Below are 18,080 nucleotides of genomic sequence, written 5' to 3'. Positions count from 1 at the left end.
AGACTAAAGTGATTGAGCTGCCTTTCCTTCGAGGGCTAATAGGCCTAAGCGCTTCAATATCAGTAAAAGCACTTTTATTTTGTTATTTCTAATTCTGTTTTTCGAAATGTGACTGGGTCGCCTCATATAGCTAATAGTCATTGTCTAGCTGTGATTTAAAAGGCTTGTGGGTTTTTTTCAGGCCAGTTTTATTGTAGGCTACGATTTGCCGTAATATGTTCATTTTTGTTAAATTTCTGAAATGGAGTCATATCCTTTAGGGCTAATCTTTTTTTTTATGAAGCATAAACTATGCTTAATGCTGTAAACTTGAAAACAATAAAGGCATAGAAATGCTAATTTTGTATCCTGTCATATCTTTAGACATTACAATACAATACAGTTCAATTAATGTTAATATGACTAGGCCTAAAGTTACAGTATTTCTATCACAGTTTGCCAGACTTTGACCTTTTGTCTGTTCTTGCGATGATTGTTCCTTGTATTGTGCCATGAGCATCACTGTGGCTATTATATTCTAGTGTTTTTAACCCTAAGCCGAGCTCAGTCAGATACCGCATCACTTTCCACTGGATGTGTGATGAGCTAATTGAGCGTCTTGAGCTACATTTAGATTGCCAAATCCATACTTCCAGTTATTTTGGTGAGAGTAACTTAAAAGTAATGCAATAGTAGTGTAATGCCTTACATTTTAAATACAGTAATATTGTAATGTAACTAATTACTTTAAAATGACAGTAACAAGTAATAAATAATGCAAAACAGTTTTGAAGTAACTTGCCCAACACTGAACAGCAGTGCAGTGACGTGTCAGAGACGGACGGAATCGAATGATATTGTGTCGATGAATATGCGGGCCGAGTGATGTTGTTATTATTATGTGCTTCAAAGTGTAAAGTCCTGTCAGGGATAATGCCCAAACTCTTAACCTGAGAGAAAAGAGAAAGTGTGACATTGTCAATAGTCAGAGGAAGCTGTTAGGTTTGGCCAAAGTAAGTTCTAGTACCAATGAGGAGAACCTCTAGGTTTTTTTTACTGTTAAGTTTGAGAAAATTAGAGGTCAAACGAGATTTAATTTCGAGTAAACAATCACAAAGGGAAGACAGTGGAAGGCTGGAATTCAGCTTGGTCAACAGGTAGAGCTGTGTGTCATCAGCATAACAAGGAAACTGAAGAGCAGATTTCCTAAAAATGTCGCCAAGAGGCAGAATAAATATATAATAAATAGAAGGGGGCCTGAAACAAAGCCCTGGGGAACACCGCTTATAAGTGGGCAAGTCTGTGATCTGAAATCTTTGAACTGAACAAACTCTGCATTTCCAGAGTGAAATCGTTTAAACCAGGTAAGAGGGGTGCTCTTTCTGTTCCCCCTCTCTATTTTTCCACTGTCTTTTTCTTCGGTATTTTCTCAAAGATCTGATTGAGAACAGCGAGGTATAGAGGCAGTGCCTTCTCTTTGCAGTAACTGTTCAGCTCCTCAAACTTCCTCATATCTTCTCTCACATATTCACAGTAGAATTCTCCCTTTAGTTTTTCTTTATTGTCTTTATATTTCCTGTATTTCTCATTCTTATTATCTTTGTGATCATCTTCTTGTTCATCTGTCTCCTCCTGATCCTCCTGATCATCTTTCTGGTATTTTCTCAACACCATGGCAGCTGTGACTGGAGCAGTGTGATGTTGTGTTTTTCTCAGTATGTACTGGTAGGCCTGAGTTTGATGATAATGTGGATTGTCACGCTTTAATCGAACTTCTTGACCTTCTGTCACATAGAACAGGTTCTTCAGATCCTTTCTTGTCCCTTTACACTCGAGTATGATGTTCTCTGATGGACCAGGTTCACTGCTCTTTGCCTTTATTAGAAAGTCTATTCTTCCTGAGAGAAACCCATATTCTATATGACGTTCTCGTATGTAGCGCACATCAGAAAGACGGTTCTCTCTGATGAAGTATCGTAAACAGTTCATCTCGTTCTTTTGGCTTTGGACTTTGATTCCGCTGGCTTTTTTCTCAGGAACTGCACTTTGGGTTTCTTTGGGTGCAAATGTTTCCTTCATCCTGAATCCACAGCGAGCAGCGAGTGGAATTTTTTCCCACTTTTCTTTGAAGGTTTTCTCATGTGTTTTACGTCCTATGAAAAAAATCATTTCTGTGATGTCTTGAATCTTGTTTTCTGATTTCAGATTAAAGGCCTGAACAACTTTCCAGCACTGCAGACGAGGTTTCCGCACAATTCTGAGTCCAGCGCTTTTCAGCTTTTTCATGATGTTTTCAGCATAGCTGCTTAACATTGGGTCTCTGGACTTGTTGATGACATCATCATTTAGGACTTTCTTGGGCAGTGTTACATTTAATAAATTCAGAAGTGTTTGGACGTCTTTACGACTGAGATGTCCTGCCACTGTTTCACCTTCAGCTGCTCCTGATCTTCCAGGTGAATCAGTTCCTCTTCCTGCTGTCCTGCTGGTCCCTGGCTCCATCGTTCCTTCAGTGAGAAAGTGTAAAAGGTTAGAAGTGTGTGGTCTGTAGGTCTGCAGTGTGTATGAGTCTGTCAGAACCTGAAACCTTCTGGAAACATAATGTTAATATGTATATTAATGTGTGTTGTTAATGTAATTCCAGGCTGTGCAGAGGGAAGAGTTTTAATCCAGAAGAAACATACAAATGTTTTATAATAGTCAGTCAGTTTATTTATACCGCAACAGACAGTCAGAAAGCAGCTTTACAGAAAAAATTAAGAGTTTAATCATATGAGCTAATTTTATCCTGAATAAATTGCTGTATCCCTGATGATCAAGCCTGTGGCACCGATGGCAAAGAAAAACTCCCTCAGACCACACGAGGAAGAAACCTCAAGAGGAACTGTAGCATCAGCCACATAAAGTTTTGATTATTAATCAGTAGTGTAAAATAGTATCTATTGTCTAAGACACTTATTTATATTTCATATTAAAACGTCTATGTAAATTAATACATAGAAAGCCTGGCCAGGCGCTGAACGTTCTTCTGCCTTCACTTTAAGAGAAATTCAGGGCGAGCATGAGCCTGGGAAGTCTATAGGGTTCTTCTCTGTCACTCACCCTGTCACTGTCACACGCAGACACCTTCTCACTCCCTGTCCTATGGCTATAGTCCCTTTAAATCATGTGCTCGTTTTTTGAATGGAGAGGCAGAAAGAGGAATGAATGGGGTAGATGGAGAGAGAGAGGAATGAATGGGGGTAGATGGAGAGAGAGAGGAATGAATGGGGGTAGATGGAGAGAGAGAGGAATGAATGGGGGTAGATGGAGAGAGAGAGGAATGAATGGGGGTAGATGGAAGCCGGTACGCCAACATTCTGACATCCTCCAGAATTCTTTAATGGTCCGAAATAAATTGAATGCTACACATTGATGGATTACTTTGTTCTTCTACACCCTTTTTGAGGAATGTACTGTCGGACTTAAACCAACATCTGAAGAGGTGAGATCGCTCCTTTTTTCCCTATTTTTGCTGGCAGGATTGTTTTTGTTTTTGGAAAGCGCACGGGCGGTGCACGGTTTTGGTTATACTGCTTATGCAGTGTTTGGACTAAAGACTCTGCCCTAAGGGCTATTCTCTCACTCTCTCTCTCTCACTTTGCACCATTACACAATAAATATTCACATTGAAAATATTTTGTAAGTGCGTTTCATGAACCAAGTTATAGGATTTGTTGACAACTCGTATCGAGTTTGTTACAGAACCAGACTCAAAAGGGAACCCATCCTCATTTGGGTGATAACAGATAACATGATTATAAATAACTCACTTCTATAACTGTGTCCTATAGAGTCACAAAGTATAGCTGTGTCACCAGGAAATTCATTATAGTTTAACAGGAAGTCTGTTTTGTTGAAGTTATCAACTGTTCATGGATGGAGACTTGAGTGTAAAACTGTTCATGACAATTGCAGTCTGAAAGTTATCATGAAGATTGTAGTCCTAAGCTATCTGCCAAGTGTATGTTTCGACTGTCCATATGGGTCCATCCTCCACAGGAGTCATGTCATGAGACTCCAGCCAGACATAGGGCATCAAGATGGATCAGGTGGGTCTGAAGAGAAGGAGAGGTCAGCATCTGCAGTCAGCATCACTGGAGTCTCAGGATTGTCAGTCAACAGAGACAGACAGAGGGAAAAACAGAGAGAGGGAGGGGCAGGAGGGAGAGAGAGAGAGAGAGAGAGAGAGAGCACAGGTTGTTAGGTATACCTATGTGAAGAACAGTATACGTTTTTCACCGGTGAGACTAACTATGACAGCATAACTAAAAGGGGAGAGCCAGAAGGTAACACAGGCATGAGGGAGCCCCGGGACATAAAGCAGCCAGCCACTACACCATCAACAAATCCGACTGAGCGAGTTCCATAACTGTGGGGCTTTGGAAGAAAAGGCCCCGCCCCCTGCTGTCACCTTCACTGTACAAGGTACCAGCAGATAGCCTGCACCTTTTGATCTAAGTAGGAGTGGTGGGTCATAAAGGAGCAGAAGTTCACTCAGGTGCTGTGGTGCGAGACCATTCAGTGCTTTAAAGGTCAATAGTAGTATATTATAAGCAGTACAAAATTTGATTGGGAGCCAATGCAGTGTGGGTAAGACAGGGGTGATAGGGTCATATCTTCTAGTTCTTGTAAGGACTCTTGCTGCTGAGGTTTGAACTAACTGGAGCTTGTTTATGCTCCTACTGGAACATCCAGACAGTAAGGCATTACAATAATCCAACCTGGAGGTAACAAAATCATGAACTAGTTTTTCTGTATCATGTAGTGACATTATATTTCTTATCTTAGCAATATTTATAAGATGAAAGAAAGCTATCCTCATAATATTATCTACATGAGCTTCAAATGAAAGACTGGGGTCAATAATCATGCCGAGGTTTTTTACTGCTGCATGTGAAGAAACAGAAAGGCCATCCAGAGTTACTGTGTAATCAGAAAACCTACTTCTAGCTGCACGTGTTCCGAGTACAAGTACTTCAGTTTTGTCAGATTCAAGCAGAAGGAAATTAATAAGCATCCAGTGTCTAATGTCCTTTACACATTCCTCAATTCTATTAAGCTGGTGTCTCTCATCAGGTTTTGCAGAAACATACAACTGTGTGTCATCAGCATAACAGTGGAAACTAATACAATGTTTACGAATAATATCACCCAGAGGTAACATATATAAAGAAAAAATCAGTGGGCCTAAAACAGAACCTTGTGGAACACCAAACTTTACTTTATTATGCATAGGATAATTGCCATTTGCGTCAACAAACGGATCACAATCAATTAAATAAGAGCTGAGCCAGGAGAGGGCCGTTCCCTTAACTCCCACAATATTTTCTAGTCTATCCAGAAGAATGGAATGATCAATGGCATCAAATTCTGCACTAAGGTCAAGCAACACAAGCAGCGAGACACAGCCCTAATCAGACGCCAACAGTAGGTCGTTTACAACTTTAACCAGAGCTGTCTCTGTGCTATGATGAGGTCTAAATCCTGACTGATACATTTCATGGATGTTCTTCCTATGTAAATATGAGCATAACTGCTGTGCCACAGCTTTTTCAAGGCTCTTGGAGATAAAGGGGAGGTTTGATATTGGCCGATAATTGGACAGCTGACAGGGATCAAGGTCAGGTTTTTTAATCAGGGGTTGGATAACTGCTAGTTTAAAGGATTTGGGTACATAGCCAATCGTAAGAGAAGAATTTATTATTTTTAGAAATGGTTAAATTGTTTCTGGTATTATCTGTTTGAATAGACGTGTAGGTAAGGGATCTAGTACACAAGTTGAGAATTTTGATGCAGAGATTTATGAAATTAGTTCGAATTCTCTAATGGGAGTAAAACATTCTAATTGCTGATCTGATACAGTTATATTGTTAACTACAGGGTCACTTAAATTGTCTGGCCTTAAATCAGTAGTTTGAATTTTTGTCAGATATTTTCAATTTTGTCATTAAAAAAATTGTGAAGTCTTTGCTACTACATATTGAAGGTGTGCATGTGTCTATAGTGGACTTATTCCTGGTTAATTTTGCTACAGTTGCCTGGTCAAGTTCTGCAGGGGCTGACAGTGACTCAATCAAAGTTGATAACTCTGGGAGATCATTTATAAAGCTCTGTGCAGTAGTTGATGTGAATGTACATTTAATACAGTAGCATGGTGAGGTGCATATATTATTACTCAGACATATTTTTAAAAAGAGGAGATAATGATCTGAGATAACTTCAGACTGTGGAAGTGTGACTATATTTTCTAGGTTTAACCCGAATGTTAGTATTAGATCGAGAGTGTGACCACCATTATGGGTCGGTCCGATGACATTCTGATTAATCCCTACTGAATCTAAAATGGACACTGATGCTGTTTTCAAAGGGTCTTCTGAGTTATCAAAGTAAATATTAAAGTCTCCGACAACTCAGGCTTTGTTGAAGGAAATAACCAGATCTGAGATGAAATCCGCAAATTCAGAAAGAAATTCATAATATGGCTCCGGGGGCCTGTAAATAATAAGTAACGGAATTAACTGGGTAGCCTTAGTTTTTGTGGGTATTCATGTTCTGTTAATATGAAGAACTTGAAACGTATTAAATGTATAACCAGGTTTTTGTGTTACACCTAGATAATCGTTATAAATAACCGCGACGCCTCCTCCTCTGCCAGTTAGACGAGGCTGGTGTATATAACTGTATCCAGGAGGACTCGCTTCATTTAATGCTATCTATTCATTTGGCTTAATCCATGTTTCTGTTAAACATAGTATATTAAACACCTGATCAGTAATGAGTTCATTAACAATTAGCACTTTAGATGTAAGAGATCTAATATTTAATAGCCCTACCTTTAGATCAAAGGTGCTGGCAGCTGCTGTACAGTCAGTATGATCTAATTTTATATTGATTAGGTTACTGGAACAAACTCTCTGAGTATTTCTACTTTTTTGTTGAGCTTGGGGAACAGACACAGTCTCGATGTAGTGGACTCTGAGTGACTGTGCAGCGAGCAGACAGTGGGTTTAGCTTGTTCGTCTTCTTCCTGGTCTTGGCTCTGGACTATCAGAAGTTAACTACACCTGTTCTGAGACTATGAGCTATGCTGCAAGAAATGAGAGCAGCACCTTCCCGAGTGGGATGGATACCGTCCCACCCTAACAGGCCAGCCTTGCCCTAAAAACTACTCCAATTATCAATAAAGCCCACATTGTTTTCAGAGCACCACCTGGACAACCAGCAGTTCAGTGACCATAACCAGTTGTGAACTACATTGCAACACTGCATTGCGATGGGGCCAGAGCATCCTGCAGCACTGAACATCGCCTTTGCTCATTTGAACACCTCTACAAAGTTACTATGTCCAGCACCCTGGCTCCCGGTATATATCTGGTTAAAGCTGCTGGTGCCCCTAAAGGCCTAGCTAATTTCCCATGCCATATGATATTCTCCGATAACCAGAGTTCCTTCAGGTTTCTGGTGCTCCTCGACTGAGTGGGTGCATCACTGAGGAGAGCAAACCTGTTAGATGCGTGAAGCGGAGAGGAGTGGTGCTCCTGTGGGCGAGCCTCAGCAGTAGCTTTGGTTCTGCAATTATGTCACTGAGTCATCACCCATTCGCCCCTCTGTGAGGACTCTAATGCTGGAGTAACCTAATGCTAGGTTGCGAACTCCACCGAGGGCATCCAGACTTTCCCTGACAGAAACTATGCTGCTCTCATTCTCACGAGCCCTCTCTTGAGTCTGGATGCGAACCTCTAAAGCTGCATTCTTCTCTGTCAGAGAGGAAACTAATATAAATTTATCACAAAGAAAGCTATTACTCACAACAGAGGAAGAATGACTAAACATCCTGCACTCAGCATACTGAACAAGCTGAATGTGTGCCATGATGAATGATTTTCATACCTTAATTGAAGCTCTGTTGATATTAAGGCAGATCCTATGTGGATGGCCTCCAATTGCCATCTTTGCATGGGAAGGAAAAGACTTGTTGTGGAAATGAATTTAAAAATAGACATCTAAATAGTTATATAAATAGAATAACAAATAAGAAGAATCTAAAATATCCAAATTTGAAAAGTGGATATATTTAAGGGGTATGTATATGGTTGTTTTGAAGTCCAAGCTGTACAAGATGAAGAAGAGTCCTGATATGAATGTGTGAGAAGAAGAGAATATGTGCAATGGTTTAAATAAATAACCAAGCTGTGTGTGCCAGAATATGCAATAAATATTCACAGAATGAAGATGCATGACATGACCATGAAATGTGCAAAATCACAGTTCAGAGAGGAGGTGCATTTATTTTGCAGAATGAGAGTGTGAGGTTTGAGTTCAAGTCAGTGGGGGTCTTGAACCTGATTGATGAGGCAGCTGCAGTGAGGGAAAAAGCTAGCCTTGTGATGTAAGGTTTTGGTTCTGATGGACCGCAACCTCCTACTAGAGGGGAGTGTCTCAAAAACTTTGTGTCCATGGTGAGAGGGGTTGGCCACAATCCTTTCTGCCCTCCTCAGGGTAGGTTGCAGCCAATCATCTTCTCGGCAGACCAAATGATGTGCTGCAGTCTGCCCTCATCCCTGGCAGTGGCAGCAGAGTACCAGATGGTGATGGAGGAGGTGAGGATGGACTCAATTCAGGCTTGCTCATTGGGGATAGATTAGGGACAAAATTAGCTCATGTTTTAAGTCATTCAAATTCTGTAAAGCTGCTTTGCGACAATGTTTATTGTTAAAAGCGCTATACAAATAAACTTGACTTGACTTGACTCAACAATGGTGGTGTAGAAATGCACCATCATTGTCTTTGGCAGATCAAACTTCTTCAACTGCCACAGGAAGAGCATCCTCTGCTGTGCTTCCTTGGTGTGAAAACAGATATTCATCTCCTACTTGAGGTCCTGAGTGATTATAGTGCCCAGAAAGTGGAAATACTGCACAGAGGTTACTGGGGAGTCAAACAGGGTGATGGGGGAGGGTGTGGCAGAGCTCCTCCTGAAGTCTACAATCATCTCCACTACCTTTAGAGCACTGAGTTCCAAGTTGTTCTGCTGCCTGCACCAGGACACCAGATGGTCAATCTCCCACCTGTAGGCAGACTCCTCCTTATCAGAGAGGGGTCCAATGAGGGGGGTGTCATCTGTGAACTTTAGGAGCTTGACAGACTGATGACTGAAGGTGCAGCTGTTGGTGTACAGGGAGAAGAGTAGAGGAGAGAGGACACAGCCTTGGGGAATAATGGTGCTGATGGTTCAGGAGTCAGCAATGTGTTTCCCCAGCTTCACGTGCTGCTTCCTGTCAGACAGGAAGTCAGTGATCCACCTGAAGGTGGAGTCAGGCATGCTGTATTGGTAGAGCTTGTCCTGCAGAAAAGCCGGGATGATATTGCTGAAGCTGGAACTGAAATCCACAAACAGGATCCTAGCATAGGTTCCTGGGGAGTCCAGGTGCTGGAGGATAAAATGGAGAGCCATGTTGACATCATCATCTGCAAATCTGTTGGGTCTGTAGGCAAACTCCATGGGGTCCAGGAGTGGGTCAGTGATGCCTGTAGGGTGGGAAAGTACAAGGTGCTCGAAGGATTTCATAACCGCAAAAGTCAGGGCGATGGGTCTGTTGTCATTTAGTTCTGTGATCCATGGCTTTTTGGAAATGGAGATAATGGTGGATACCTTGAAGCAGGTTGGCACATGGTATGTCTCCAGTGAGGTGTTGAAGATGTCCATGAACACCGAAGACAGCTGATCAGCACAGTGCTTCAGGGTAAATGGTGAGACAGAGTTGGGACATGCTGCTTTGCGGGGGTTCAGCTTCTTATTGTTGTTCATCTTCTTGTTGACATCCCTCTTCAGAATGCAGAGAGTTGAGGCTGTGGTGGTAGGTGGATAAGCCTCCAGGGTGAGAGGTTGTATAGAGGCCCCAGCAGCATTTGAGGTGGGGGAAATGGGGGAGGTGGGCAGGAGTCACAGAGTATGATATCAGGACAGTCCTGTTGTCTTTCAAAGTGAGAGTTGGACTTGTTCAGTTGGTTGACCAGGTGCAAGTTGTTAACAGAGTGGGGGACTGAAGGTTTGTAGTTAGTGGTCCAGACAGATGCAGAAACGTTGGCTGAGAACTGGTGTTGGAGTTTCTCACAGTTGTTTAGCTTCTCTCAGTGCCTTGCAAACTTGCTCTGAACCTCTTTAAAACTGTTCCTGTCCCTACTTGTGAATGCTTCTTCCTTTTGCAGCCTTAGCTGTCTTAGCTTATCTTTGAACTATGGTTTGTCATTCTTGTAACTCACCCTGGTTTGTGATGGAATGCAACAGTCCTCACAGAAGAAGAAGAAAAAGAAAAAGAAGAAGAAGCCTATGTTTGTCACATGCACACTCAAGCACAGTGAAATTTATCCTCTGCATTTAACCCATCCGAAGCAGTGAACACACACATGCACACACACATACTCAGAGCAGTGGGCAGCTTTGCGACAGTGCCTGGGGAGCAGTTGGGCGTTAGGTGCCTTGCTCAAGGGCACTTCAGCCCAAGGCTGCCTCACGTGAACCTAACCACATGCCTTTGAACTGTGGGGGAAACTGGAGCACCTGGAGAAAACCCACACAGACACAGGGACATGGTCAGAGTGGCCCAGTGCAGTGTGGGGGACAGCGTGATGGGCATTGTTGACTGTAGTGGAGCAGTAATCCAAAATATTCTCCTCCCTGGTTGGGCATTTAATAAACTGTTTGTATTTGGGTAGTTCATAGCTGAGGTTACCTTTGTTAAAGTCACCGAGGATGATAACTAGGGAGTCCGGGTTCGTCTGCTCCACACCCAGTATCTGATCACCAGCATGCGCTGTGCATCCTGCATGTTGGTCTGTGGTGGAATGTAAACACTTACCAGGACGAATGAAGGGAACTCACAGGGAGAGTAGAAGGGTTTACAGTGAATGATAAATGATTCAAGGTCAGGAGAGTAGTGCTGCAGGATCACTGACCAGTGCACCAGCCTCTGTTTACATAAAACCAGGTTCCATTGCCCTTTGTTTTACCAGAGAGATCTGTGTTACAGTCTGCTCTGAAAAGCTGAAAGCCAACCAGTTGCAGTGCAGAGTCCGGTACGAGTCCGCATAGCCACATCTCCAGGAAGCACGAAATGGGAGATGAGTGAAAGTCCCTGTTCCTCCCCACCAGCAGCTGGAGTCCATCCAGTTTGTTGCACAGTGAGCACACGTTGGAGAGAAATATCGTAGGTAGCGGAGTGTGAAGTCCATGCCGGCAGAGGCGCACCAGCGCGTTTTCTTCTCCTCCGGTGTCCTCCTGAGTGAGCAAAGGTGAGAGCACCTTTGACCAGAATGTCCAATATTTCCATGGACAGAGGTGGACAGTACAGGAGTACGTTTACTTGAGTACTGTACTTAAGTGCACTTTTTGAGTATCCGTACTTTACTTGATGAAATTTTTTTGGCAACTTCTGACTTTAACTTCACTACATTTGAAAGACGCATATCATACTTTTTACTCCACTACATTTGTATCAAGGTCTTCGTTACTCGTTACTATGAAGTGGCTTTGAAAGTGGATGTTTTTTCTTTTCTAAAATGTGATTGGGTTTTTTTTTGCAGGTGACACAGACAGCCTATCAGTAATCACTAGGGTCACGTCCTATCCATAGACTGTGTAAAGACTTTTTCTCCTCCCCTCTCCTCGTGTTACTCTGTATTTTTTTTCTTTTCATCCCAGTCTTCCTGTCCTGTCTACTCCCCCTCTGTCAATTGTATGTATGTGTATATGTAAGGACGGGTTGATGGTCAATTTCGCTGGCACTTGTGACTAGTGACAATCAAGGGTTCATTCATAAAATCAAGTTCAGTGATTTCTCCGCAGCATTATTTAACACGATTAATTGATGGCAGAATAGAAGGAGGCAGTTCTTCTGGGGAATGCACGCACTCATGACCATACCTAGAACCCATGTTTCAGTTTTCTGAAAGGAATAAAGAGTCTTTTCATTTGAAGTGTTTGCTTTGTTTGCCTAAAACTGAGCACATCACAGCCTACAAAAACTCGCCATTCGACCTGCAGAAGCATATTGAGGTATGTAAACGTTTTATTCCAAGAGAAAGCTTATAATAAAGTTGTCTGTGCTTTAGAGCCAGCGATAGCGTTGCAATAGCTATGCATTCTGCTTAGTCAAATGACTTTCTATAGATTTTCCCACCAAGTTGCCATCGCCTTGTCCACGGCTAACGTTAACACATAGCTATATTATTTTAGCATAATCTTGCCAAATAAACAGAGTGTACAAATCTTTCTTTTCTAGTAGCGTTAGCTACCCAATATGATTTTGAGTTTGAAAAGAGTTTGCGAGCATATCAGGTGGAGCTTCACTGACTAGCTAACTTATTGTTAAATCATCATGATTCCACAGCCAGATTCATATGTGCATAAATATGTATACTTACTCGTGTGCACACACACAACACACACACAACCTGTGAGATGGACAGTATTGTACTCGTCAGTCACAACAAATTGCTGGAATTTTTTAGTTTGATGTCAGATGATGGTCTTGCTTTTTTTTTTTTTTGTCTTGCTTAAAGTAATGCTGCTGTTGGGCCGTTATTAAGCTCGAGGTGTGGATCTGGGTTTTAATCAGGTTGGATCGTCCTTTTTATTTTCTGAGCAAGCTGCATTTACAGCTATTCCACTGTCTTCCTGATTAACACACACATGCATGTGCACACACTGCCAGAGCCGGGTCAGAACACGACCATGCTGCTTTGTGGGGGTGAGGAGGAGGGTTACAATTTAAAAAAAAAAATGAAAATGGCTCTTTTTCAATTCAGTTGTGTTTCTTTTTGTAATGTTCTACCAGGCGTTTATTCTATAGGTTCTACAAGCTAGTCAGGAAATCCAGTTGGTTGTTTCAGAGGCGTGAGGTTTTGGAAGCGTTGTGGCAATAATACAACAATGCACTGACAGAAAATGTGCTTTTAATACTTAAGTATTTTTAAAATCAAGTCCTTCAGTACGTTAACTTAAGTAAAAATTTGACTGCCCAACTTTCACTTGCATCAGAGTAACATTTGACCAGTGGGAACTGAACTTTGACTTAAAGGGCATATTCTGGACCAATTTCGTGTTGTTTATATGAAAGTCTGTCCCTTTACACACTCATCCAGAAGGGTAATTTTGCACAAGGCCATCTGTCTACAGCAGAAAAAAACAAAATAACAAAACGCGTCTGGAAAAATCCCAAGGGAGTCTGGAGCCAGATTCGTGACGTTACCTGCGGAAGCGCCAGCAGGCTGCGCGAGCTTTGCAGGGTTTCAGTGCACAGCCTGTGTAGACCAAGCGCTCCCGTTTCTCTCTCATTGTCCGGTCTTTTGGGAAACTATGAGTACTAATCCCATCAAGATTGGTGTTGCTACACCCTCCTACGATACATCTGTTAACCATTTTAATAATTATGTGATAACGTTGAAGAAATTTGCAGAAAACCACCAGGTCGTTTTCTCATAAACAAACCAGCGCTGACGTAGGATTCAGAGGGAGGCGTCCCGCACGCGACGCCACGAAAATCAGTGTTTCCCGGGAAATCCAAATGGTAAGTTTTTTCAGAGGCGGACCAATTCGCCTCAAACGGCTTGATTTCAATTGAATTTTTCTGGTATTGTGCAAGGTAAAAAAATTGCAGAGAATGTGGAATGTTACAGATATTTGACCAAAGTTTAATATAAAATAGGAGAATTGCATTGACCTTGCTCCTGAATTTACCCGTGATATGCACTTTAAGTAATGAAGTTGGGTACTTTGTCCACCTCTGTCCATGGATGGCACCAGAAAACTTGGTAACAAGTCCACTGGCATTGTTCCCCTGATGCTCAAGCGCTCTTCTCTGGTGAAAGAGATTTGAGGATCGCAGCAGTGAACTGAGTTTCTGAACAAAATAAGACAAAACAATGCGCACCAACACAAAGAGGCAGCCATCCGTGGTGCCATCTTGGTGATCCTGTTTTGAGATACACAAACATTAAAGACATCACTTGAGATTTCGTGATGTGTTCAGAAGTTGTTTTGATTGTGTTCTTACAGTGAGCTGTTTCTCTGAAAGATTTTTTAAGATTAAAAAGTGTTTGTAAAATGCAGAGGCACATTTGGAGCGTCCTCACTTCCTTCTCTTCTTACTTAATCTTCTGATCTTCAGTTTTACAGTTTCACACACATTCATCTGAAGAAAACGGTTGTGTTTCTGGGATTTTGACATGTGGAATCAGTCATTCCTGTGGTATTCAGTGTCCAGACTTTAGAAACTCGTTTCATTCAGTTTGTCCCGAAATGTTCCCAGATACACGACAAAAACACATCATTTATATCATCACAACATCAGGGAACAGAGCGAAAGATACTCACGGCTGTGTCTGTTTCAGCGTCCTGGTGAAGTGTCAGAGCTGAACACACCTGGATGCTCTTCATGTGTGTGTGTGTGTGTGTGTGTGTGTTCACAGGTGAAGCAGGTACTGTATATATAAACCCTCTCTCTCTCTGTCTGAACTCCTCCCATCATCTCAGTACACACCTTTATCCCCCAAATAGAATCTTCTACACGTTTACACCAGTTTTGTTTCTTTGAGTTTGTGTCCTGTTCTGTGTTTATATGCTCGTAGGCCACTTTATTAGAAACACCTGTTCATTCATGTAATTTTCTAATCAGTCGATCACGTTTCATCAGCACAGCACATAAACTCCTGCAGATACAGTTCAAGGGTTTCAGTTAACGTTCACATCCAACATCAGAATGAAGAAAGTATGAGCTCAGTGACTGGTTGTTGGTTTGAGTATTTTAGGAACTGTTGATCACCTGGGATTTTAACACACAGGCATCACCTGTTCTGTGTGTGTGTGTGTGTGTGTGTGTGTGTGTGTGTGTGTGTGTGTGTGTGAGGACTGGAACCTGATGTGGTCTTCTGCTTTTTTGCCCAAACTGCTTCTGTCTTATCTAGATGTAGTTTTGCATCCAACTGACATTCACTTCAGCTTCCTCCTGATCAAATCTGATCCTTCTCCCATTCGCTGATCTCAATCACAGCACTGATTCAACTCTGTTTCTCATTGTGGCAGCGGGGGCGTGGTCAAGCGCCGGTCTGTGACAGGAGGGCGGAGTCAGGGAAGGTAAGTGGCAGAATCACTACACCTGAGAGCAATTAACCTGTGTTTGTGTGTCTTCCCAGTGACCGCGCCCTATATCAGGAGGGAGAGCGAGAGCGGAAGGAGCTCATCCCTGGATGAGACGCTGATGTGTGTGTCTCTGTGCGTCCGACATATATTGTTAGACTGAAAAGTGTGGCAATAAAAGCCTTGTTTACACCTGATCTCTGTCCTGCCGTCCTCTGTGCTCCACCCACCCACAGGGAAATTACTACAGTGGTGCCGAAACCCAGGACAGTGGAGCCCCAAACCAGCAGCCCCATGGAATCCTCCCCGTTCGCCGATCTGGTCCACGCCCTCGCCACGGCTCAGCAAAGCCAGCACCAGGCGCTCGTTACACTCCGAAAGGAACAAGAGCGGCACTTCGAAGCCCTGGTGCTGGCCCAGCAGGAAGATCGCGAGGCGTTCCGGCATCTCCTCGCATCGGCGGGGTCCTCCAGCGCTCCGGCCGCGGGCCCGTCTCCCCTCACTGTCACCAAGATGGGCCCGCAGGACGACCCCGAGGTGTTCATCACGTTGTTTGAACAGGTCGCCGAAGCCTCGGGGTGGCCGATGGAGCAGTGCGCGGCGCGCCTCCTCCCCCTGCTAACGGGAGAGGCACAGCTGGCCGCGCTACAGCTCCCCGCCGACCGCCGGCTGGCCTACGCGGACCTCCACCGGGCCGTCCTCCAGCGTGTGGGGCGCACACCGGAACAACAGCGCCAGCGCTTCCGCGCGCTGCGACTGGAGGAAGTCGGCCGGCCGTTCGCGTTCAGCCAGCAGCTCTGGGACGCCTGCTGGCGGTGGTTGAGGGCCAACAATCGCGACGCCGAGGGAATCGTCGACCAGGTGGTACTGGAACAGTTCATCATCCGCTTACCAGCCGGAACCGCGGAGTGGGTCCAGTGCCACCGCCCAGCGTCGCTGGATCAGGCAGTCGAGCTGGCGGAGGATCATCTGGTGGCTGTCCCGGCAGCAGGACAGCAGATGGCATCTTCTCTTCTCTCCTCTTCTCTCTCTCTCTCTCCCTCCTCCTGTGTCCCGTCCTCGCCCCATTCTCCCACCGCGGAAGCGGGGGCCGGCACCACCCCAGCCGGCCCGCCGCACCCGCGGTGCCCTCCCGTTTCTCCCTTCTGTGTCTGTCTCTCCCCCACCTCAGGTGAGTGAGCCCCAGATCACCGGTGCAGAGGGAAAGCCCGGGCCGGTTTGCTGGCGCTGCGGGGAGCCGGGCCACCTTCAACAGCAGTGCACAGCAATGGAAGTGGGCACGGTGGTTCGGATCCCCGATGCGCCAGAGGCCGCCCTCGATCGGGCCGGAGCGTATCGCATACCGGTGAGTATCCAAGGGGCTACATATCAGGCGTTGGTGGATTCTGGTTGTAATCAGACCTCAATTCGCCAAAGCCTGGTTCAAAATGAGGCATTGGGGGGAGCACAAGGGGTGAAGGTGTTGTGTGTGCATGGGGATGTTCACCGCTACCCTTTGGTGTCGGTCCACATTATTTTCAGAGGGGAAAAATTTATAGTGAAGGCGGCGGTTAATCCTCGCCTTACCCACTCTTTAATTTTGGGGACTGATTGGCCGGGATTTCGGGGTTTACTGACATGCCTAGTAAAGAGTGGGTCCTGCCATTTGACAGGGGGAGGTCCTGGTGTCGCTTTGGCGGGAGCAGCTGTCACAGAGCCGTCTACGTCATCTCCGCGTCAGAGTGAGGAGCCGCCGGCTCCTTCTCTCTCTATTAGGGAATCCCTCGCGGATTTCCCATTAGAGCAGTCGCGAGATGAGACTCTGCGGCATGCGTTTGACCAAGTGAGAGTAATCGATGGTCAAACGCTCCAGCCGAACGCCACCCCGTCCTTCCCCTACTTCGCGATTATGAAGGATAGATTATACCGAGTGACGCAGGACACTCAAACTAAAGAGCGAGTCATGCAGCTTTTAATTCCGAAGAGCCACCGGGAATTGGTATTCCAGGTGGCTCACTTTAATCCCATGGCTGGTCACTTGGGGCAGGATAAAACACTAGCCCGAATAATGGCCCGATTCTATTGGCCGGGGATTCGCGGCGATGTCCGTAGGTGGTGTACGGCATGCCGCGAGTGCCAGTTAGTAAACCCAGCAGCCATTCCAAAAGCGCCTTTGCACCCTCTACCGTTAATCGAGACCCCGTTTGAGAGAATTGGGATGGATCTCGTCGGGCCATTAGATCGGTCAGCACGAGGGTACCACTTTATATTAGTTCTGGTGGACTATGCAATGCGATACCCGGAAGCAGTGCCTCTGCACAATATCTCAGCACACAGTATTGCAGAGGCACTCTTCCGTGTCATCTCCCGAGTTGGAATCCCGAAAGAGATTCTGACTGATCAAGGCACTACGTTTACGTCACGAACACTGCGCGAACTGTATGGGTTATTGGGGATTAAGCCGATCCGCACCAGCGTGTATCACCCACAAACGGACAGTTTAGTGGAACGATTCAACTGCACCCTCAGAAATATTATTAAGAAATTCGTGAGGACGCACATAATTGGGATAAGTGGCTCGAACCCTTGCTGTTCTCAGTGCGAGAGGTCCCCCAAGCCTCCACGGGGTTCTCCCCGTTCTAATTATTATATGGGCATAAGCCGCACGGCATCCTGGACGTGCTGCGGGAAAATTGGGAGGAGGGACCTTCACAAAGTAAGAACGAAATTCAGTACGTTGTGGACCTGTGCACAAAACTCCACACGCTCACTCCTAACTCAGGAGAATTTGCAGCAGGCCCAGGAACGGCAAGCCCGCCTGTACAACAAGGGTACGCGCCTTAGAGAGTTCACACCGGGAGATAAGGTACTCATACTGTTGCCCACGTCGAGCTCCAAATTGATCGCCAAGTGGCAAGGACCCTTTGAGGTCACACGGCGAGTC

The 18,080-nt window shown here is 44.7% G+C and overlaps 1 protein-coding gene across 1 annotated transcript; it reads right to left on the bottom strand.

Moving 5' to 3' along the window:
- Window positions 1-382: 382 nt before the first annotated feature.
- On the bottom strand, window positions 383-14,471 carry LOC132885838 (uncharacterized). The gene is made up of 2 exons (XM_060920355.1): window positions 14,396-14,471; window positions 383-2,486 (listed from the first exon to the last, which is right to left on the bottom strand). Exon 2 carries the CDS (start codon window positions 2,479-2,481, stop codon window positions 1,375-1,377), a length of 1,107 nt encoding a protein of 368 aa, XP_060776338.1. The 5' UTR covers window positions 2,482-2,486; window positions 14,396-14,471; the 3' UTR covers window positions 383-1,374.
- Window positions 14,472-18,080: the final 3,609 nt, after the last annotated feature.

Source organism: Neoarius graeffei, chromosome 5, assembly GCF_027579695.1.
Source record: "Neoarius graeffei isolate fNeoGra1 chromosome 5, fNeoGra1.pri, whole genome shotgun sequence".
Lineage (NCBI taxonomy): Eukaryota > Metazoa > Chordata > Actinopteri > Siluriformes > Ariidae > Neoarius > Neoarius graeffei.
Note: the sequence above shows the minus strand (reverse complement) of the source record. Positions and strands in the feature narration are given on the sequence as shown.